Source organism: Dendropsophus ebraccatus, chromosome 12 (genome assembly GCF_027789765.1).
Source record: "Dendropsophus ebraccatus isolate aDenEbr1 chromosome 12, aDenEbr1.pat, whole genome shotgun sequence".
NCBI lineage: Eukaryota > Metazoa > Chordata > Amphibia > Anura > Hylidae > Dendropsophus > Dendropsophus ebraccatus.
The window spans coordinates 38,998,139-39,021,315 of NC_091465.1; the positions used below are offsets into that span (position 1 = coordinate 38,998,139).

The 23,177-nt window shown below is 47.1% G+C and overlaps 1 protein-coding gene across 1 annotated transcript; it reads right to left on the reverse strand.

The window, feature by feature from the left end:
- Window positions 1–73: 73 nt before the first annotated feature.
- Window positions 74–21,920, reverse strand: LOC138768700 (uncharacterized). The gene is made up of 14 exons (XM_069946653.1): window positions 21,864–21,920; window positions 21,645–21,754; window positions 6,914–6,938; window positions 6,630–6,648; window positions 5,999–6,034; window positions 5,647–5,685; window positions 5,164–5,214; window positions 4,955–4,999; window positions 4,647–4,688; window positions 3,695–3,745; window positions 3,463–3,510; window positions 1,313–1,354; window positions 307–357; window positions 74–125 (listed from the first exon to the last, which is right to left on the reverse strand). Exons 2-14 carry the CDS (start codon window positions 21,669–21,671, stop codon window positions 74–76), a joined length of 528 nt encoding a protein of 175 aa, XP_069802754.1. The 5' UTR covers window positions 21,672–21,754; window positions 21,864–21,920.
- Between the last annotated feature and the right edge of the window lie 1,257 nt (window positions 21,921–23,177).

Below are 23,177 nucleotides of genomic sequence, written 5' to 3' on the forward strand. Positions count from 1 at the left end.
CGGTGGCTAATCGATCATTCAGCTGTCATATATTGAAGGTATATGACCACGTAAAGTCATTGCCTTTTATCACTCACCCTGGTTTGGCGTTGGTGTCATCCTCTTCTTCCACTTCATCAACTTCCCTGTATATGTAATATAAAACAGCTCATATACAGATATATATAGTTAATATGGACATGTGATTAAATAGAGACTTGTGTGGGGAGTTTATAAGGGAAAAAGTTACAAAGCATAATATACTTATTACATCTACCCATGGTCTGCAGCAGTATGATTTCAGTTCTGCTCCTTCTTCATACTTACAAGATGGTCTCCAGACTAGGACTCTCCTGATGTTTCGGGCAGTCGTAGTCTCTGTAACAATAAACATGGCTTTGGTTAGGATTGTTGACCCTGTGACTGTGTTAATAAAATATGACCTTAAACACCAGGATTTATTCCTCTTAGGCCCCGTTCCCACTGAGCAAAACTAGCGGAATTCCGTGGCGGAATTGTCCGCCGCGGAATGCCATTAGCCTCCCGCTCATAATGGGAGTCTATGGGAGGTGCACGCTCATGCTCTATCCGTGCTGAAGAATAAACATGTTCATTCTTCAGCGCGGGGAGAGCAGGAGCGCGCGCCTCCCATAGACTCCCATTATGAGCGGGAGGCTCAGTGGGAACGGGGCCTAAAATTACCATAATGTATTAAAGGGAACCTTTAATCTAAGATTTTATGCTACATCACACATTTTTTAACTTAAAGGGATTATCCAGTGCTACAAAAACATGTCCACTTTCTTCCAGAGACAACACGACTCATGTCCCCAGCTCAGGTGTGGTTTGCAGTTAATCTTCATTCACTTCAATGGAACCAAGATGCAAAATCTGCACCCAAACTGGAGACAAGAGTGGTGCTGCCTCTGGGAGAACGTGGCCATGTTTTCGTTGCACTGGATAACCCCCTTGCGTTGCAGGTAGCCATCTGGGCGGATCCAGACCTGTGTTTAGTTATCGCTCTCTGCCTGTCACTCATCCCACCAAGCCCGCTGTCAGGGAGAGAGCGGTGAATAGTCACAGGTGGTAAGCCGCCCAGATGACTGCCTGCCGTGTGCGTGGGGATTACACTTCATTTTCTTAGATATAAAGCTGCTGCTGCTTCTGCTGAAGCCATGACCAATACGTGCTGCAAGCTGCACAGGGGCTTCATACTGTGTTTCAGAGAACCTAATGCTGATTAATTCCCTTTAAATGGTGTGTTCTCACAAAGTCTTTTTTAAGCAAAAAACGTCTGTTTGCTGCAGTTATTATTTCACACTGATGTACTTACCTATCCAGGTCATCGTCTCCTTCCTCCTCTGCGTCTTCGGTCCTATTAGTTGCAGAATAGAAAAGATATTGAGAACCCAACAACAATAGAGATTCATATACATTACTATAGTGCACAGGGCGCTGAGGATAAAGGTAGGTCTCTTACCTTCATTCTCTGCACCGTTTTTCTGTAATTTGTAGTTTAATCCATAGGCTAATGAGGCGTTTGGTGCATTGGGGGCGGGACTACCACTCTCACTCCTCCAATCCACCAATCACTCCTGTCCCTTATAATGGATATTCGTCCAGTGCTTTGTAGTGATGAGCACCGGAGTGATGTCACCACAGAGCGCTGGACAAATATTCATTAGGAGGGAAGGGCAGGCCAGCTGGAGCGGATCGGTGCAGAGTGGTAGTCCCACCGTCAGTGCACCAAACATCCACATTATCATAAGAATTAAACAATAAAGTACATGAAAATGGCGCCCAGGATGAAGATAGGAAACTTACCTTCATCCTCAGCACCCTGTGCGCTATAGGGACATATCAGCAGGTTAGATGCTGAGAAATCCGGAGGCTAAATGATCATTCAGCTGTCATATGCTGAAGGTAGGGCTGGGCGATATTGCCAAAAAATAAAATCTCGATTTTCTGAAATTTTTGGACGATTCCTGATTTTTTTCTTTTTGCTAAATAAACAGAATTTTTTTTCCCTGCAGCGTCAGATACTATTTTAATTGCGTTTGAGACTGTATTGCTTCCCAGTGTAACAGTGCTCCCCCTGTGCCACCATGTAGTAGACAAGCCCATTGTGTGCCCCATATAAGTAGTTTTTCCATATATGTGCCACTTTGTGCCCCCATATAGTATAGGAGATCTTCTTTGTGCCTCCATCTAGGTAGGGAGTAGTAGTGGAGGCATAGTGGATAAGGGGTGTAGTAGTACAGGTAAAGATGAGAGGTGTGGTAGTGGAGGTATAGATGAGGGGTGTATTAGTAGTACAGGAACAGATGAGGGGATTAGTAGTACAGGTATAGTTGAGGGGTGTAGTAGTAGTACAGGTAACGATGAGGGGTGTAGTAGTAGTACAGGAACAGATGAGGGGTGCAGTAGTAGTACAGGTAAAGATGAGGGATGTAGTAGTAGTACAGGTAAAGATGAGGGGTGTAGTAGTAGTAGTACAGGAACAGATGAGGGGGGGGCAAGCATGGGGCACACTGGAGAGGGGAGAGCATGGGGCACACTGGAGGGGGGAGAGCATGGGGCACACTGGAGGGGGGAGAGAGCATGGGGCACACTGGGGGACAAGCATGGGGCACACAGGAGGGGGGAGAGCATGGGGCACACTGGAGGGGGGAGACAGCATGGGGCACACTGGGGGGACAAGCATGGGGCACACTGGAGGGGGGAGAGCATGGAGCACACTGAGGGGGACAAGCATGGGGCACACTGGAGAGGGGAGAGCATGGGGCAAACTGGAGGGGGGAGAGCATGGGGCACACTGGAGGGGGGAGAGTATTGGGCACACTGGAGGGGGGAGAGCATGGGGCACACTGGAGGGGGAGAGCATAGGGCACACTGGAGGGGGAGAGCATGGGGCACACTGGAGGGGGGAGAGCATGGGGCACAGTGGGGGGGGACAAGCACGGGGCACACTGGGGGGGAGAAGCATGGGGCACACTGGAGGGGGGAGAGCATAGGGCACACTGGAAAGGGGAGAGCATGAGGCACAGTGGGGGGGACAAGCATGGGGCAGATCGGGGGGAGCATGGGGCAGACTGGGGCAGGAGGGAACATACCTGGTGTACCCCCTCTGCCCGGGAGCTAACCGCCGGCACTTGCGTTTTCCTCCCGCCCACACTCCCCGCAGCGGACCCGGTACAGCTGCGGTACAGCTCCAGCACCTGCAGTGACACTATTACCCGATGCTTCAATATCTGCAGCCTCCTCCGGGGACCTCTCGCTCCTCTGGCTCTGTTTCAGTAGCTGGAGGATACGAACAGCCCGCGCGCGCCCGCATCTAGTAATTTATTTTTTTGAAAATCGATTTTCAAAAAAAATCTATTTGATTCTCAAATTCTGGGCGAATTAATGGAATTAATTTGATTAATCGCCCAGCCCTAGTTGAAGGTATATGACCACATAAAGTCATTGCCTTTTATCACTCACCCTGGGGTGGCGTCGATGTCCTCCTCTGCTTCCACTTCATCGACTTCCCTGTATATGTAATATAAAACAGCTCATATACAGATATATAGTTAATATGGATATTTGATTAAATAGAGACTTGTATGGGGAGTTTATAAGGCAAAAAAGTGATTTAGCATAATATACTTATTACATCTACCCATGGACGGACTGCAGCAGCATGATTACAGCTCTGTTCCTTCTTCATACTTACAGTATGGTGTCCAGACTGGGACTCTCCTGATGTTTTGGGTAGTCGTAGTCTCTGTAACAATAAACATGGCTGTGGTTAGGATTGTTGACACTGTGACTGTGTCAATAAAATATGACCTTAAACACCAGGATTTATTCCTCTTAATTTACCCTAATGTATTAAAGGGAACCTTTAATCTAAGATTTTATGCTGCTCAACACATTTTTTTAACTTAAAGGGATTATCCAGTGCTACAAAAACATGTCCATTTTCTTTCAGAGACAACATGACTCTTGTCTTAGGTTGAGGTTCAGTTCAGGTGTGGTTTGCAATTAAACTCCATTCACTTCAATGGAACCAAGTTGCAAAACGTACACACAAATTGCTGACAAGAGTGGTGCTGCCTCTGGGAGAAAGTGGCCACGTTTTGTTGCACTGGATAACCCCTTTAAAGGGAATCAGCTCAATTGGAGCACAGTATAAAGCTCCTGTGCGGCACATATCGGTCGCGGCTTCAGCAGCAGCTTTATATCCGAGAAAATGAAGTTTAATCCCCCAGCACGTGGCAGGTAGTCACTTCTGCGGTCACGGCACGCCTGTGAGCGCGCCCTGCAGGGATGATTGACAGGGAGAGGCACCAGTAACAGGCCTCTCTGCCTGTCACACATCCCGCCGAGCACGCTGTCAGGGAGAGAGCGGTGAATAGACACGTGTGGGGAGCCGCCCAGATGACTAACTGTTGCCCCTCTCCCTGCCACGTGCGTGGGGGATTAAACTTCATTTTCTCGGGTGTAAAGCTGCTGCAGCCGCTGGTGATATGAACCGCGAGCCGCACAGCATACTGTGTTCCAGGGAACCAAATCAACCCTATTAGGCCCATTCATTCCCTTTAAAAATTGTGTTCTCATAACCTCTTTTTTAAAGCAGGAAACGTTTTTTAACTGATGTTATTATTTTACACTGATGTACTTACCCATCCAGGTCGCCGTCTCCGTCCTCCTCTGCGTCTTCGGTCCTGTTAGTTGCAGAATAGAAAAGATATTGAGAACCCAAGAACAATAGACATTCACATACACTACTATAGTGCAAAGGGCGCTGAGGATAAAGGTAGGTTCCTTCATCCTTTGCGCTGTTGTTTTGTAATTTTTAGTTTAATCCATAGGCTGAGGCGTTTGTTGCGCTATAGGGACATATCAGGGAAAACCGGACACTAAACGATCATTCGGCTATCAAATATTGAAGGTATATAACCACATAAAGTCATTGCCTTTTATCACTCACCTTGGGATGGCGTCGATGTCCTCCTCTTCCTCTTCATCAACTTCCCTGGATATACAATATAAAACAGCTGATATATAGTAATGTGATATATGATTAGACTTGGACGGGGAACTTATGAAGCAAAACAGTGAAGCTAGCATAAAGGACTAATGGAGCATTATAATGACTGCAGCAGTATGATTTCAGCTCTGCTCCTTCTTCATACTTACCAAATGGTCTCCAGACTGGGGCGCCATTGGTTCCGTGGGAATCTGCCCTCACTGTAACAATAAAGATGTAGACTTAGATTAGGATTGGTGTCACTAGGCCCTGTTAAAAATTTACAGAAAATCTCATCTATTACAAAGTGTCAATAAAATATGAGCTTCAGCCCCAGGATTTATTTCTCTTACATTTCCATAAAGTATTAAAGGGAACCCGTCATCACATTTATGCTGCTTGTACCAGAAATTATAGTGGTGACCCCCAGTGGCTTCTCTCTGCCCATGAGCCGCGATTGATGGATCTCTCCTTCTACCCAAACAGGAAAAGATCTATCAATCAGCGGAGAAACATGTGGATCCTGCCCAGATGAGTCATAGTTCGGGCAGCATGAACGTGATGTTTCTTTTTAAAATTGACTCATATCCCACAAAATTCCGATGTCCTTTTACCCTTTCCCCCCAAGAAAAGAAAAGTGTTGTGATAGATACCTGAACGCTCTTGGCGCGTACTTCACCAGCATCATCCACCTATTATGAAAGAAGAAATACATAGAAATAAGACATATTATCAGGGGTAACAGTCACTCCTGCAGGTGCTGCACATTTCTGCAGGACGTGATATGTAATAAATAATCCTAAGACTAGCTATAGATATACGATTTCATGCTGCTGGAACAGAATCTAAAAGTCGCAAATTTTTGAGCAAACAAGCGATTGCACATAACTTTGTGACTCTGTAATAAACCCAGGACTACTCTCTTTATAAATTTCCCCCATTTTATTTGAAGGCGATAAATCACCTTCAATGGCTTAATTCTTTTCAATGATGTACTGTACTTACTCGAAGTCCGGTCCGTCGTCCTCGGTATCTTCGGTCCTGTTAGTTGCAGAGTAGAGAAGGTAGTGAGAACCCAATAACAATAGACGTCCATCTACACTATTACAGCAGTTTTCTACCATCTAGAGGAAATACAGTTTCTATACTGAGATCCTCTCAGCAATTCTGCAAATGTGATTGTTGTCTATGAGGCTGAAGTTACACTGTGTTTTGTGTTGGTTGCTCTTTCACATCCAGCTGGAGCTGTGGGGTGGGTCCTAACTAGAGATGAGCGAACCGGGTTCGGGTTCGAGTTGATCCGAACCCGAACGATCAGCATTTGATTAGCGGTGGCTGCTGAACTTGGATATAGCTCTAAGGTTGTCTGGAAAACATGGATACAGCCAATGACTATATCCATGTTTTCCACATGCTTGAGGTTCGCTCATCTCTAGACCTAATGTATCCTGGTCAGATGTCTGATAGGAGAAGGTCCCTCTGATGGGTCTATGGACATGTGGCTACAGACACTGACAATATACTCTATCCAACACTTAAGGAAAAGCTGGGTAAAGTGCTACAGAATGAGTTGGCGCTATACAAATAAAGTATTATTATCATTATTATTATATGTTTGTAGTAAATATTTACTAACCTGGTTGCTGGTCTCCTAGCTGAAAAAAAAGAGACAAACATTATTATTATTATTATTATTATTATTATTATTATTATTATCATCATTATTATCATTATCATTATTATATAATATAGGAATTAAATAAAAAGTCACTCTTCATGTTGGAATGATGTACACTACATAACACAGTCGCATCGTACAGCGTCTGGGGGACTCTGCAATATGTAATGAGATGCATGTGTCTGTAAAAGGTGATGTACATGAAATCCATGGAGATGGTGTAAGAAAATAGCAGAACTCACCCATCAGGTTTCCTTGTCCTGTGGCCTGAAATAGCAAATACAGAGAGTAAGCAGAGTATAGGAACACATGGCTGGGGATATTGGTATAGAGCATCTAATCTACTGTCAGCTCTTTTGTCTTCTGGATTAAAGGAGAAGTCCGACGAACATTTTTTATTAAAGTATTGTATTGCCCCCTAAAGGTTAAACAAATCACCAATATACACTTATTACCGGAAATGCACATAAAGTGATTTTTTTCCCTGCACTGCCTACTGCATCAAGACTTCACTTTCTGGATAAAATGGTGATGTCACGACCCGACTCCCAGAGCTGAGCGGGCTGTGGCTGCTGGAGAGGATGATAGCAGAGGGATGCTCAGTGTCCTTCCAGTGCCCTGTGTCCCTCAGTGTCCCTCTGCCATCATCCTCTCCAGCAGCCACAGCCCCAAAGCTCTGGGAGTCGGGTCGTGACATCACCATGTTATCCAGGAAGTGACATCACCATGTTATCAAGGGAGTGACATCACCATGTTATCCAGGAAGTGAAGCCTTGATGCAGTAGTAAGTGCTGGGAAAATAGCACTTTATAGGCATTTCCTGTAATAATTGTATAATGGTGATTTGTATAACTTTTGGGGGGTAATACAATACTTCAATAAAAATTTTCGACTGACTTCTCCTTTAAGGTGGGATATACAGATGCTGGAACGTGTAAATGTAAGAAAAAAAACTGTTATCTGCTGATCATCATATGTCCTTCTCTGCCCATCTAATCTATTGGATTGTATTCTATTCGATTCTATTGGCCAGATTAGGCTAAATTCACAGGAGGTGTTATAACAATTAATACGTAACTTTCATAAATTATTTAAAAGGAAAATATTCACCACATATAACACAGAAAACACACATAAGTGGCACCCAGCCACTCAAGGTAACCAACAACTGCACTCCGTGAATGATATATTCGGGAGAAACAAATGTCTCACCTATCCAGATGTCCTGTTGGCAATATTCAACACGGTGGGAGTGTAGAGGTGGTGTTGGTCCTGTGTCTGAGGTGAATGGACCCTCTGACCCTAATATACCCTAGCCAGGGTTATAGGCCAGACTACTCCTACTTGCACAGGGAACAGCGGGGCATTCGTTCTACAAAGGACGGCCCCTGCTCTGAAGTACCTCCTTGTGCAATGCCCTAAAGATTTCCTATCTATTGTGTGGGTCCCTCACCCTCTGATGCATTTCTGCTGGGTTACCAGGGACAACACTACGTAAAGGGAACATATAGTGATCATGTATGGCGCAGGTATGGTTACCGCGTCCCATTTGGGGTAATAATGATAACCCTGCAGTGGCAGAGGCTACCCATCTGTCGTCTATGGATCGCTGGATCCTAATCGACACAATGGCTATCTGTCAATGTAACCCAGCAGAAAGGCGACGGAGGGTGAGGGATCCACACACTAGGTAGGGAATCTTTAGGGCATTGCACAAAGAGGAAGTTCAGGGGAGGGGTTGCCTTTTCTAGGATGAGCGCTTTGCTGTCCTCTGTGTGAGTAAGGGGTTGTCTGGCCCATAACCCTAGCTAGGGTATATTAGGGTCAGAGGATCCCTACACCTCAGACACCAACCAACACCACCTCTACACTTCCACCGTGTTGAATATTGCCAACAGGACATCTGGATAGGTGAGACATTTGTTTCTCTCTAATATATCATTTACGGTGTGCGGTTGTTGATTACCTTGAGTGGCTGAGAGCCACTTATGTGTGTTTTCTGTGTTATATGTGGGGAGTATTCTCTTTTTAAATATTTTATGAAAAGTTACATATTAATTTTTGTACACCATCCTGTGAATTATTTTTTTTTATTATGGATGAATATTGGGCTATTGTTCTGGGCAGGAGACTATACAATATTAGATCCCATGCTAATGCATCAGGTTCTCCTGCCAGGAGGTGCTGTGCTCTATGTGTATTAGTTTATGGCTATGTTCACACGCTGTATAAACAATGTCCATTCCGCGTGAACGACCATTGTTTAACACAACCTACAGCCCAAATTAATTGATCATGCGGAATGGCCATTGCTTTTACAGCGTGTGAGCATAGCCTTAAAGCGTAACTGTCATATTTTTTTTATTGCAGAAATCAGTAGTATAAGTGATTTTAAGAAACTCTGTAATGGTGCGTTCACACCTACAGGATCTGCAGCTGATTTTCTGCAGCAGATTTCATTTAAATAACTGAACAAAGCATCAAATCTGCTGCAGATTCTGTAGGTGTGAACGCACCCTAATAGGTTTTATCAGCCAAAAAAGCCTCCTTCTGTACTCAAGAAGCAATCTCCCAGCCTCCCCCCCCTGACTTCTTATCTGTGCATTATCAGGCAAACACGTCTTCATTACAGAGAAGCCATTGAAGACGGGCTCTGCTCTCCCATTCTATCCTTATGGAGGGGGGAGGGGCCGAGGGAGATGAGGGCGCAGGAAGAGGTGACATGAAGGTCAGCTGTTTGTAGATTGTCTGGGCACCTAAACCGCAGGATTCTGGGGTCAGAAAGGTCAGTGCTTATCTATGAACTTACTGAGAGAAGATTGCAGGGTGTTGTGCTGTGCAGGACTGCTCCGTGCTCAGTCACTCCTAACAGCCCCTCCCCTCTCCATAGCCACATAATGGACACAGAAATCCTGCTTCATCTGAAGTGAGGGGGGAGGCTGGGAGATTGCTTTTTCAGTCCAGACGGAAACTCTTTTGGCTTATAAAACCTATTACATTGTTTCTTAAAATCGCTTGAACTGTTGATATTTAATGTTTTCAAAAAAATGGCCCTGAAATGACAGTTACGCTTTAAAGGCAACCTGTCACCACGGGCACCCGCCCACCCCACCTTCAGACAGGGCCTCACATACATACCCGCTCCTGCGTGTCCCACTTCTGGTGCCCTGCCGGATGCGCCACTTAGATCTGGCCGCCGACTAATCTGTGTACTCAATATGCTCCAGTGATTTTCTATAGCCATCAAACTCATCTCTGTTCATATGCATATTGTGCGTACAGATCAGTCGGCGGCCAGATCTCTGCAGCAAGAACAGCATTGGGAGCTGGACATTCAGGAGCGGATATGTATGCAAGTCCCTGTCCAGGGGTGTGGTGGGTTTGGGGGGGGTGCCCTGGGTGACAGGTTCCCTTTAAAGTAGAATAATGTTGTGCCGCGTTAGCCATAGAAAGCAGTAGAATAGTGAAGAAATCAGGCTATACATTTTATGGTTTAATCAGTTTTTATTAAGGTTTTACAAGATATAAAACAGACAACTGTGTGGTGTGAACACAGTAATCAAGGACAAAAGTTAACAACAAATACAGTATAACAACAGTATCCAAAGAAATCTCTGGGGAGCAGTGCAATAGTACAAATAAGCTCCCCACCGAAGGGTTATTTTGTTACATTAGTGGCAAGCTGTCTACTAAGCAATCTCGTGTCACCCAACTGTCTCGGCATATACTCTCCTTGTGGCAATATCAGAGTCTCTGTACATTTTGCTGCAGCCGTTGATAGTCCTTCCATGCTCCCCACATAGATTAGAAATTCTCACTCCGACCACCCCCAATAGCAATGATCTCTTCATCTGAATAATGTTGCTGTATAGTGCTAGTCAATTCCTTCAGCCCCGGAGCCAGCAACTGTTCCACTGCCTGGTAAGTATCAGTTTCACAATAACAAGTAGCTTGCAGAGCAGTGTCCTCTAGCGTGGAAGGACTGTGTGTAGTCCAAGTTGTAATAAGGCTATTTGAGGCGTCAGTTGTATAATGACCCCAGACACCTAAGCATGCCACCAACAGCCTCCAGTACGGAGCAAGTATAGGGCATGACCATAAAATAAGGAGTAAGGAGCCTTGTGTTCTGCAGTTTCTCCAGCAGTGGGCTGAGCAAGACGGGAATATTTGGGGCAATCAGAATGGGGTGTAATACCACCGCAGCATAGTCTTGGTGGCAGCTTCAACATGGGAGATACTAGCTAAGGAGGCAATTGTATGTTTAATTGCCGTGACCAAATCTTTGGTCTCAATGGTTATACCTAACTCCAAATCCCAGTCCAGACGAGTCCAAGAGGTCATAAATTGGCCCTTCATAGTTGTTGAAAAATAGACAAATAGGGCAGAGTCGCATTTGAGGCAGGGCAGGCCGTGGGCTTGGAGGAAATGGAGTACATGTAGGTACTTAAATATTGTAATTCACCAGATTCTAAGAGATATTTAGAGTGTAGATCATAGAAGGGTTTCAGGCGACCCTCCACAAGTAATTGGCCCACTGTCAGAATCCATTTAGAGAGCCAGGAGGAAACGGACAAATCTACACAGGTATCGCTCAAAAGCGTCAGGGGGGTGAAAAGGACATAATCTCAGGAGGAGCCCTGTAAACAGTAACGACATTGTGACCACCCGGCTAATCCCACCTTTGTAAGGAACGTAACTGTGAGACTATGCAGCACCCACGGCTTCTTACCTTGCCATATAAATTTGAATAATAAAGTTTAAGGAAAGTGATACACTTATGGGAAGGGTTCTATACAAGTATAGTAACTTAGGTAGTACCATCATCTTAAAGGACGGTATACGCCCAGTCCAGGATATTTCCATCTTGTTGTAACGGTCTAATTCTTTTTGGAGGGATATCAGTAAAGTTAAGTAATTTTCCTTGTATAGAGTTTTATGCGAGGTGGTGACCTGAATTCCCAAGTAGTTAATACTACTAGTTTCCCAGTCTAAAGTGTATGCAACCTTCTAGGATTGCAAGAGTGACTGAGGTATAGAGGCTGAGTATATTTTATTGTCGGACATGATGTTTTACAAAACTGAATAAACAGACTTATATACGCACTAGACAGAGATCATCAAAGGGTTTTAAAAACTTTAAAGATAACAAAATGCAGTGTACACAGAGGACTTGCACCTACTTACATCTGAACACTGACAGCTGACTACTGAGTTCTTACAACTGAATTCTGACTACTGACAACTGACTTTTGACTACTGACCACTGACAAAAGACTTATGACTACTGACCATTGACTTCTGACCTGACAAATGACTTGACTACTGACTTATGACTACTGACCACTAATTAATGGCTCATGACTACTGACCACTGGCCACAGACTTCCGCCTACTGACAACTTACCATTGACTTCTGACCTCTGACTACTGACTTTTTAATTCTCACCACTAACAACTGAGTTTTGACTACTAACTTCTGACTAATGACCACTTCTGACTACTGACTTTTTAATAATGACCACTTCTGATTACCGACAACTGACTTTTGAATACTGACACAAATGACTTCTAACTACTAACTTCTGAACACTGACTTAGACTCTGACTACTGACTTCTGGCAACTGACTTCTTACAACTGACTTCTGACCTCTGATTACTGACTTTTGACTACTGACCACTGACAGCTGTCTTCTGATAACTAACTTTTAGCTACTGACCACTGACTTTTGTTTTCTGACTAATGACATTTTACTTCTTTTTACTGACAATTGACCATTGACTTCTGACCTTACCTTTGACTACTGACTTCTGACAACTAAAAACTGACTTCCGAGAACTCACTATTGACCACTGACAACTGAATTCTGACTACTGAAAACTGACTTCTGACTAGTGACTTCTAATAACTGACTAGTGACTTTGGACTACTTACAACTGACCTCTGACTTTTGACTTCTGAATACTAACCACTAAGAATTGACTTTTGAATTCTGACAACTGACCACTGACTGTAATATACTCCCAATCCCTCAGGCTGAATGCCTGGGAACAAACACCCCCTTTAATGGGACCCAGCTAAAATATAACTTTTAATCTTACATGTGAATAAAATCTGTGTATGAAGTGGTAGAAAGACAGTGGTAAAAACACAACAGTTGAACTGCTACCGTATAAACCATATGCAGTGGGACCAAACCATGTCTATGTCACAGAATATGGTGGAGCAGGGTGCTGTTGCTATTTAAAATCTGCCTATAGCTCCTTCAACATGTTTCGCTGCGTCCACAGCGTCCTCAGGAAGCGAGTGCTGAGCTGACAGGTCAGCGCTCACTTCCTCATCAATATTGTGTAATGCGGCCTTAAATCTTAGATCTGTGTTTCTTATTTGTTCTAGTGTGGTCTGTATATAGATGTATGTGCTCTGTGGATTTGTAATTATTTAGCGGGTCTGGTGAGAGGTCAGTATTTAAGCGTCTAGCATTTCTATTCTTTCAAATAGTTTGTTCTAGGGTCAGTCTGCAGAAATGCTGGGGGTTTGTTTAGTCTATATTTAAGGGTCCAATGTCTGTATTTATTTAGAGCAGGGGTCCTCAACTGGTGGATGGCCAGCTGTCCGGACCCCTGGTCAGACCTCCTAACCACCCGGGACGGACCGGATCCGGGACGGTTAGGAGGTCCCGCTCCCCACCGCACTGCCTCCCGCCCCATAGGCGTACTGTCCTTAGATTTCAGTACGCCTGTGGGGCTGGGGGCAGTGTCGGTCCGGCCCCCGACTGATATGCGCTATGTAGGGATGTCCCGGGGATTCCCCAGCAGAGCGCGCACCAAAGACCTCAGCGTACGCCGCCGGCCTGTCCTTCCCGGAAGTGCCGGCCAGTGGCGTACACTGAGGTCACTGGTCAACATAGCGCGTATCAGCCGGGGGCCGGAATGACAGGAGAAGAGAAGAAGACAGGCGCAGCGGGGGAGCGAGGTGATAGGTGAGTTGTGGTTTGTTTTTGGTTTTTTTTTTGTCTGGGGGCCATCTATAAGGGAAGAGCACACAGGGGGGCTATATACTACAGGGGGAGAGCACAGGGGGCTATATACTACAGGGGGAGAGCACAGGGGCTACATACTACTGGGGGGAGCTCACAGGGGGCTATATACTACAGGGGAGAGCACAGGGGGCTATATACTACTGGGGGGAGATCACAGGGGGGCTATATACTACTGGGGGACCTCACAGGGGGCTATATACTACAGGGGGAGAGCACAGGGGGCTATATACTACTGGGGGGAGATCACAGGGGGCTATATACTACAGGGGGAAAGCACGGGGGGCTATATACTACTGGGGGGAGCTCACAGGGGGAGAGAACAGGGGGCCTTTATATACTACTGAGGGGACCTCACAGGGGGGCTATATACTACTGGGGGGAGCTCACAAGGGGCTATACACTACAGGGGGCTATATACTACTGGGGGGAGCTCTTAGGGGGCTATATACTACAGGGGGAGAGCACAGGGTGGCTATATACTACTGGGGGGAACTCACAGGAGGCTATATACTACAGGGGGAGAGCACAGGGGGGCTATATACTACTGAGGGTAGCTCACAAGGGGGCTATTTACTACAGGGGGAGAGCACAGGGGGGCTATATACTACTGGGGGAGTTCACAGGGGGGCTATATACTACTGGGGGAGACCACACAGGGGGGCTATATACTACTGGGGGGAGCTCACAGGGGGGCTATTTACTACTGGGGGAGACCACACAGGGGGGCTATATACTACTGGGGGAGCTCACAGGGGGGCTATTTACTACTGGGGGGAGCTCACAGGGGGGCTATTTACTACTGGGGGGAGCTCACAGGGGGGCTAAATACTACTGGGGGGAGCTCACAGGGGGCTATATACTACAGGGGGAGAGCACAGGGGGCTATATACTACTTGGGGGAGCTCACAGGGGGGCTATTTACTACTGGGGGAGCTCACAGGGGGGCTAAATACTACTGGGGGGAGCTCACAGGGGGCTATATACTACAGGGGGAGAGCACAGGGGGCTATATACTACTGGGGGGAGCTCACAGGGGGCTATATACTACAGGGGGAGAGTGAACAGGGGGGCTATATACTGCTGGGGGGCAACAGGGGGCTATACACTACTGGGAGAGAGCGCACAGGGGGGCTATATACTACTGGGGGAGCAACAGGGGGCTATACACTACTGGGGGAGACCACACAGGGGGGCTATACACTACTAGGGGAGCAACAGGGGGGGCTATATACTACCAGGGCAGTCACCCCCTTTGTACCTTATATCAAAGGGCTGGTGAGAGAGAAAAAATGCCAGTTTTCCCGCTAATAAGCAGCAATTCTGTATGTAAATAGTTGAACGTTTGTGAAAAGTAACAAAACACGTTTCCTACTGATGTTCAGCTCGGACCTTCACCTGACAATAGACCCCGGTAAGTGGACCTTCACTAAAAGTTGTTGAGTACCCCTGATTTAGAGGGTCTGATCAAGGGTTTGTATTTAGGGGCCGAGTATGAAGCCTGTGTATATTTTGAAAGACTGCAGTTTGTGTTTGTTTAGGAGAACTGGTCTGGAGGTCTGTATTTATTTAGGGCAGGGGACGGGAACCTATGGCTCGCGAGCCAGATGTGGCTCTTGTGATGTCATGTGCAACACTGAGCATTTCTGTTCAGAACTGCTTAATATCCAACCTATGTGGCCCAGTTATCTGGCAATCCTAAAGGGATGTGTATAGAATAGTTGGAGAGTAATCTCATACACTCTTTTACTGGAAGAAGCCTTCACCTTTCACATATGAGCGTATTGAGCACTTTTTTAAGTATCAAGTTAAAGAAAAAAATGGAAAGTAGTGAAATAGATATCTTTGTGTGTGTGTGTCTCAGGGGTGGTAGCATGTGTGTGTGCGGGGGTGGGGGGTGAGGTGGGGTAATGTATGTGTGTGTGTCAGGTGGGGTAGTGTGTGTCAGGGGGGTTAGGTGGGGTAGTGTTTTTAAGGGTGTGGTTAGGTAGAGTAATGTGTGTGTGTGTGGAGTCAGGTGGATTAATGTGTGTGGGGGGAGTCAGATGGGGTAGTGTGTTTGTGGGGGCAGCTAGGTGGGGTAGTGTGTGTGTGTGGGAGGGTCAGGCCTGGTAGTGTGTTGGGGAGGTGAGATGTGATAGTGTGTGGGGGCAGTTGGAGTCAGGTGGGGTAGTGTCTGTGTGTCAGGTGGGATAGTGTGGGTGATGGACAGGTGAGGTAGTTTGTTTATGGGGGCGGTTAGGTGGGGTAGCGTGTCAGACGTACTGTGTGGGGTAGGGGTGAGATGTCAGTGTGTTTGGGGGAGTTGGGGTCAGGTGGGGTATTGTATGTTTTGGGGGTCAGGTGAGGTAGTGTGTGTGGAGAGGGGTTAAGTCGGGTAGTTTGTGTGGGGGGTTAGGTGGGGTAGTATGTGTATGTGTGGGGTCTAGTAGGTTAGTGTATGTGTCACGTGGGGTAGTGTGTGTGTGTGTGTGTGTGGGGGTCAGGTGGGGTAGTTTGTGTGTGGGGGGTCAAGTGGGGTTGTGTGTGGGGAGGGGGGTGGGGGTCAGGTGTGGTAGTGTGTGGGGGTTAGGTGGGGTAGTGTGTGTGAGATGGGGGTCAGGTCGGGTAGTGTGTGTGTGGGGGGGTCAGGTGGGGTAGTTTGTGTTTGGGGTGGTCAGGTGGCATAGTGTGTGTGTGGGGGGTCAGGTAGGGTAGTTTGTGTGTGGGGGGGTCAGGTAGGATAGTGTTTGTTTGGGGGGTCAGGTAGTCTAGTGTGTGTGGGGGTTGGTCAGGTGTGGTAGTGTGTGTGTGTGTGGGATGGGGTCAGGTGTGGTAGAGTGTGTGTGGGGGTCAAGTAGGGTATTGTGTGTGGGGGTCTGGTGGGGTAGTGTGTTTGTGGGAGGGGCGAGGTAGGGTAGTGTGTGTGTGTTTGTGAGGGTCAGGTGGGTAGTTTGTTCAGTGGGGTCTGGTCGGGAAGTATGCATGGGGTTGTGGTCAAGTGGGGTAGTGTGTGTGTCAGGTGGATTAGTGTATGGGTGGGGGTCAGGTGAGGTAGTGTGTGTGGGGGGTCAGGAGGATTAGTATGTGTTTGGGGGGTCAGGTGGGGCAGTGTGTGGGGATGGTTCAGGTGGAGTAGTTTGTGTAGGGGTTTAGGTGAGGCAGTGTGTGTGTGTGTGGGGTCCGGTGGGGTGTGTGATTGGGATTGGGGTCGGGGGTAGTGTGTATGTGGCATAGGGGTGAGGTGAGGTAGTGTGTTTGTGGGGGCGGGTAGGTTGAGAAGTGTGTGTATAGGAGGGTCAGGCGGGGTAGTGTGTGGGGTTGGGGTCAGATGGGGTAGTGTGTGGGGGGGTCAGGTGCGATAGTGTGTTTATGAGGGCAGGTAGGGTAGTGTTTGTGGGTGTAGTCAGGTGTGGTAGTGTGTGTGGGGGTTAGGTGGGGCAGTGTGTGTAGGTCAAGTGGGTTAGTGTGTTTGGGGGTTCAGGTGGGGTAGTGTGTGGGGGGTCAGGTCGTGTAGTGTGTTTATGGGGGCAAGTGGGGTTGTGTTTGTAAGTGTGGTCAGGTGTGGTTGTGTGGGGAGGTTAGGTGGGGTAGTGTGTGTGGGTCAAGTGGTTTAGTGTTTGTGGGGGGTTAGGTGGGGAAGTGTGTGGGGCGTTAGGTGGGGTAGTGTGTGGGGGTCGGGTGTGTTAGTGTGTGTGGGAAGGGTCAGGTGGAGTAGTGTGTTTATGGGGGCGGGTGGGGTAGTGTGTTTATTGGGGCAGGTGGGGTAGTGTTTGTGGGTGTGGTCAGGTGTGTTAGTGTGGGGTAGTGTGTGTGGGGAGTAAGGTGGGGTAGTTTGTGGGGGTTCAGGTGAGGTAGTGTGTGGGGGGCTTAGGTTGGGAAGTGTGTTTGTGGGAGAGGTTAGGTGGGGTAGTGTATGTGTGGGTCAGGTGGAGTAGTGTGTGTTTGGAGGAGGTCAGATGAGGTAGATGAGGGTGGGCAGTTAGGTTGGGTAGTGTGTGTTGTAGGGTCAGGCAGGGCAGTGTATATGGGGTTGGGGTCAGGTGGGATAGTGTGTGTATGGGGGATCAGGTGATGTAGTGTTTGTGGGTCAGCTAGGGTAGTGTGTGTGGTTTGGGGCTCAGGTGGGGTAGTGTGTGGAGGGGTTAGGTTGGGTAGTGTGTGTTGGTCAAGTTGGTTAGTGGGTGGGTTAGGTGGAGTGGTGTGTGTCTGGATGTCATGTGGGGAAGTGTGTGTGTGTGGGGGGGTTGCAATTGCTCTAGCATCAGACATACAGACTAATGTTGTACATTCTAAGTCATTCTGATCAGGGACTCTGACTGTTTAAAGGGGTTCACCACTTTAAGTAAAATATTTCAGGGTACTGACAGCAGCTCCCTGTGTACTTCAAAGAGCTAAAATCAGGCTCCCCTCCTCCAGGCTGTGCTGCCCTGCCCTGTGGTGATTCTGTCCATAAGATGGCCAACATGAAGGAGCATGTGACCATGACCTGCCCATTACAATGTATTGTCCATCCACCCATGTACCAGGCGCCTAATCAGATGCCCTGCCATCTGCAGCCCTCCAGTGCTGAGATTCCAGCAGCCACGACCTGTCCCACATACCGCACTCGTCTATTAGATATGCAAGCTTTGGCCAGCAGCAGCGGCGCCACGCTCCTGCCCTGCCTTGGGGACGCGCGCACCAGAGACGTCACGTGGCAGTCGTACATTGACCATCACGGCATTAGGCATCCTGTTGACCTTGAAGACCACTGGGGGCCAGGTGGGTTATTGTTTGTGGGGATCAGCCAAGATGGGTATTGTGTGGGGATGGGGATCAGCCAGGATGGGTATTGCGTGGGGATGGGGATCATCCAGGATGGGTATTGTGTGGGGATGGGGATCATCCAGGATGGGTATTGTGTGGGGATGGGGATTAGACAGGATGGGTATTGTGTGAGGATGGGGGGCAGCAAGGATGGGAATTGAGTAGGGATGGGGGGAAGCCAGGATGGGTATTGTGTGGGCATGGGAATCAGCCAGGATGGGTATTGTGTGGGGATGGGGATTAGCCAGGATGGGTATTGTGTGGGGATGGGGGGGGCAGCCAGGTGGGTAGTGTGTAGGGATGGGGGTAAGCCAGGATGGGTATTTTGTGGGGATGGGGATCAGCCAGGATGAGTATTTTGTGGGGATGGGGGGGAGCCAGGATGGGTATTGTGTGGCGATGGGGGGCAGCCAGGATGGGTATTGAGTGGGGATGAGGGGCAGCCAGGTGGGTAGTGTGTGGGTAAGGGGGGCAGCCAGGATGGGTATTGTGTGGGGAAGGGGGGCAGCCATGATGGGTTGTGTGTGGGGATGGGGGGCAGCCAGGATAGGTATTGTGTGGGGAAGGGGGGCAGCCAGGATGTGTTGTGTGTGGGGATGGGGGGCAGCCAGGATAGGTATTGTGTGGGGAAGGGGGGCAGCCAGGATGGGTAGTGTGTGGGGATGGGGGGAAGCCAGGATGGGTAGTGTGTGGGGAAGGGGGGCAGCCAGGATGGGTAGTGTGTGGGGATGGGGGGAAGCCAGGATGGGTAGTGTGTGGGGATGGGGGGCAGCCAGGATGGGTAGTGTGTGGGGATGGGGGGAAGCCAGGATGGGTAGTGTGTGGGGATGGGGGGCAGCCAGGATGGGTAGTGTGTGGGGATGGGGGGAAGCCAGGATGGGTAGTGTGTGGGGAAGGGGGGCAGCCAGGATGGGTAGTGTGTGGGGATGGGGGGGAAGCCAGGATGGGTAGTGTGTGGGGAAGGGGGGCAGCCAGGATGGGTTTTGTGTGGGGATGGGGATCAGCCAGGAATGTGGTGGCAGGGTTTGCTTTGTGGGGGGGGGGGGGGCACATTTTTTGCACAGGGGCCCTATGCAGTCTGTGTCCACTCCTGCGCAGGAACTAGGAGGCGGTTCAAAAAAGGAGTGCAGCGTCGCCATCCCTTCGCTGTCGCCAGTCTTTTCATTTAAAAAAACAAAAAAGCGATGTAGCAGTGGTAAATTTGCTTTAATCCTCTGCATCGGATTGCAGTTTGCATCATTTACACTCTGAGTTACTTACTATGGTCGTTACAAAGTTCTAGGTATCTTTCTTGCTCGCACATGTACATTTTATGCTACAGATTAAATACCTTGAAAATGAATATAAAGTAATAGCTGAACACCACATAGAATCTGCAGCACATATATCTCTTGTGAACATACTCTTTCCTTGTCCGTTTTCAGCAACTGATCTGCAGCAAATACCCAGCAAATCTGCAGCTTGTGAACATATCCTCATTGTGTATTTTACTTCCCCACTGAAGCTATTGGGGGTTATCCGCAGCAGATGTGACCCCAAAATTCACCGGTTGTAGATGTGAAATCCGCACCACAAGGTACAGTAACTTTTTTATAGATTTTGTGCAGATTTTTGTAGCATGTTGGTAAGATTTTTCACATCTCATCCTTTTTGCTGCTACAGCAATTTTTGTTTTCAAGTAAATTTAATGCCGAACAATTTTTTCTTTACTTTTGTATCATGAACAGTTGCACAACAAGGTTTCCTTAACCACACTGGGGGTGAAAACAGCTCAAATAATTCATAGTAACATGGTAATGAGGGCAGATAGAAGTGGGATTTTAGTGTAGTCACCACATTTCTTGTGCTATTGTACACCAGTAACAAATATGATGTACTTTGTGATTTTCTTTTAACAATAGTCTTCCTTGCTCAAAATAAAACCGGGTTTTTGTGTTTCCTTTTTCTTTTGAACAAAGTGTCCTCTGTAGTGATGACTTCAGATGTCCCCAAACAACAGATAGACAATGTTATCACGGCCGGTTTTAGACATAGGGTGGTATTACGTGGGCCGAGCAGGGCCCGATAATACCTGTAAACGAGCAGCGATCTGCTAGATCGCCGCTCGTTTACTGGGCCTATTACACGGCCCGATAATCGTTAAACAAGGGCTGCAAGGACATTGTTACCGATGTCCTTGCAGCCCTTGCACAACTATATACATTACCCATCCACGCTCTAGGGCTGCTGCTGCGGTGTTCTTCTCCCCAGGTCCCGCGCGCTGTAACGTCAGAGTGGCCTGTTAGCTGACAGGCCACTCAGCCAATCACAGGCCGGGACCGCCGCGGCCTGTGATTGGCTGGGCGGCCTGTCAGCTGAAAGGCCACTCTGACGTTACAGCGCGCGGGACCCGGGGAGAAGAAGACCGCAGCCCTGGAACGTGGATGGGTAATGTATATCGTTAGTCGCCGCCCGTGCACCGCTATTACACGTAGCGGTGCGCGGTTGGCGCCCGACAAAAATAAGTCAGAACCTATATCAATGATCAGCCGATGATCGTTGTCATCAGCTGATCGTTGTATTTATTACATGGAATGATAATCTGCTATGTATAGGTGGAAATATGGCTGTATTTTGATAATTAGGGCCCTTAAATAATAATTTTGATCTTCCAAATATCAAAATGCAGACAATTTTTCACCTAAAAAATGGTTTGTGTATTTAGCCTATAGCTCCTGATGCAGATATACTATTATCCCATGTTACTACAGTGTAAGTCTGCATCAGCTCTTAGGCCAGGTTCATGCCTCATGTTTGCTATGTGCTTTCCCTTTATATCTATTCCTTGTGCGGATATATATCTGGTAAGAGCACATAACACACACAGTGCATGAGCCCGGCCATGGAGCCTGCACCACCCAGCAGCTGCCCATGCTCCAGCTCAGCCCCGTCCCCTGCAGGAACATGGAGGAGTGACAGTTGGATAATCTACAGAAATGGTGCAGGCTGGGGAATATGTGACCTATAATAAGGTATTATACAGCCCAGGGTACACAGGGATAGGCTGCGATTGCCTGCATTATTCTGGGGACTAAGGGACAGTGTGACATTAGCTAAATCCCCTCTCTCCCTCCCTAATTCTGTATGGGAGGGTAAATTGTCACTCACAGTTGGTAAAATAAGTGATTGGCCCATATTCGGAAGGGTCCAATCCACGTCGCTCCTCTCCGCCGTCCGCTGTAGATCCTGGTCTGTCGTAATCCTCACAAATCCGTCGCCTGAAAATAACAGAAGAAACATCAGATAGGGAAAATGGGAAAATAAAATGTAAAAATGTGTGAAAAATAACAAAAATAAACAGGGGTCAATGAGAGAAAGCATACTTACAGTCCAACTCCTACAAATCCTCCAGATGAAGGTCCGGTCCAATCCGGTTGGTTGCTAGGCATCCAAGATAGCCTGATGATGTCATTCCATTTAAAGTGGTACCGCCCATTTAATGCCATATCACTGCAATATACATCAGATAGATCAGCAGCTGTATTTAATATGGTTTACGCTATAATGTGATAATAATATTCACATCAAACAAATGTATGTGGTAAAAAGTTAGAGCTGATCTGTAAAAACATTATCTTTAACGGACATTTTTTTTTTACATATATATATATATATATATATATATATATATATATATATATATATATATAATTGTTATATCTCCTATTCCTTCCCCCTGCTTGTAGAAAATCACTTTTGGGATTTTGGGTTGCTTTTCATCTTGACGCTTCCAGTCTGCCATAGGCCGCCATTGTAACAAATGTATGACAACTGTTTTTCTCCTTTTTTGCTTACAGTTGTATTGTGCACTCCATAAAGCTTTCAGCATATGTTGCTATCGTACTGTGTGTGGGCATGCCGCTGTATACATCATTTCATGGTTTATTTAAGAGTACACCATTGGTGCTTCATGTACACGTTAATATAAAAAAATACATACAAATTTTTATTTTATTAAAATAATTTTAAAAACTCAATTTTTTTTATTTATGTTTTTAGTTATGTCTCTTTAATAAAACAATTATTTATATACATGCCGTGTTATTAAGGAGGTGTGGTCGATTGGGCAGTACTAGACCTGGTGGCTGACTGTTTAAAGCGACTCTGTACAATCTGACCCCCCCAAACCACTTGTACCTTTGGATAGCTGCTTTTAATCCAAGATCTGTCCTGCAGTCCATTTGGCAGGTGATGCAGTTATTTTCCTAAAAGATTACTTTTAAAATTGCAGCTCCGTGCCCTATGGGCGTATCTGTGCCCTAACTTTGCACCACCCCTCCGTCCCTCCTCATCATTAGGAATGCTCCAGGCAGATTGCCTACTATTCCCGACCTGTGTTACCACGGCACATGGGCTGGATCATTAAGATACCTGTGCAATGTTCAAACAGAAGGAAATGTTCCAGTGGCATTCCTAATGATGAAGAGGGTGGGGTGGAGGAACGGAGGAGGTGGTGCAAAGTTAGGGCACAGATACGCCCGTAGGGCACGGGGCTGCAATTTTAACCCCTTAAGGACAGAGCCTGAAATGGCCTTAAGGACAGAGACAAATTTTATGAATATGACCTGTGTCACTTTATTCATTAATAGCTTCGGGATGCTTTTACCTATCTGTCTGATTCTGAGACTGTTTTCTTGTGAC

What these genes read in the sequence shown, in the direction of transcription:
- LOC138768700 (XM_069946653.1), bottom strand. Translation starts at nt 21,671, where the DNA reads ATGGGCCAATCACTTATTTTACCAACT. An exon ending in GGAGACGGCGACCTGGATGG is followed by an intron (nt 3,746 to 4,646) that starts GTAAGTACATCA and finishes TTATTGTTACAG; the next exon opens with AGACTACGACTACCCAAAAC. An exon ending in GACATCGACGCCACCCCAGG is followed by an intron (nt 1,355 to 3,462) that starts GTGAGTGATAAA and finishes TGCAACTAATAG; the next exon opens with GACCGAAGACGCAGAGGAGG.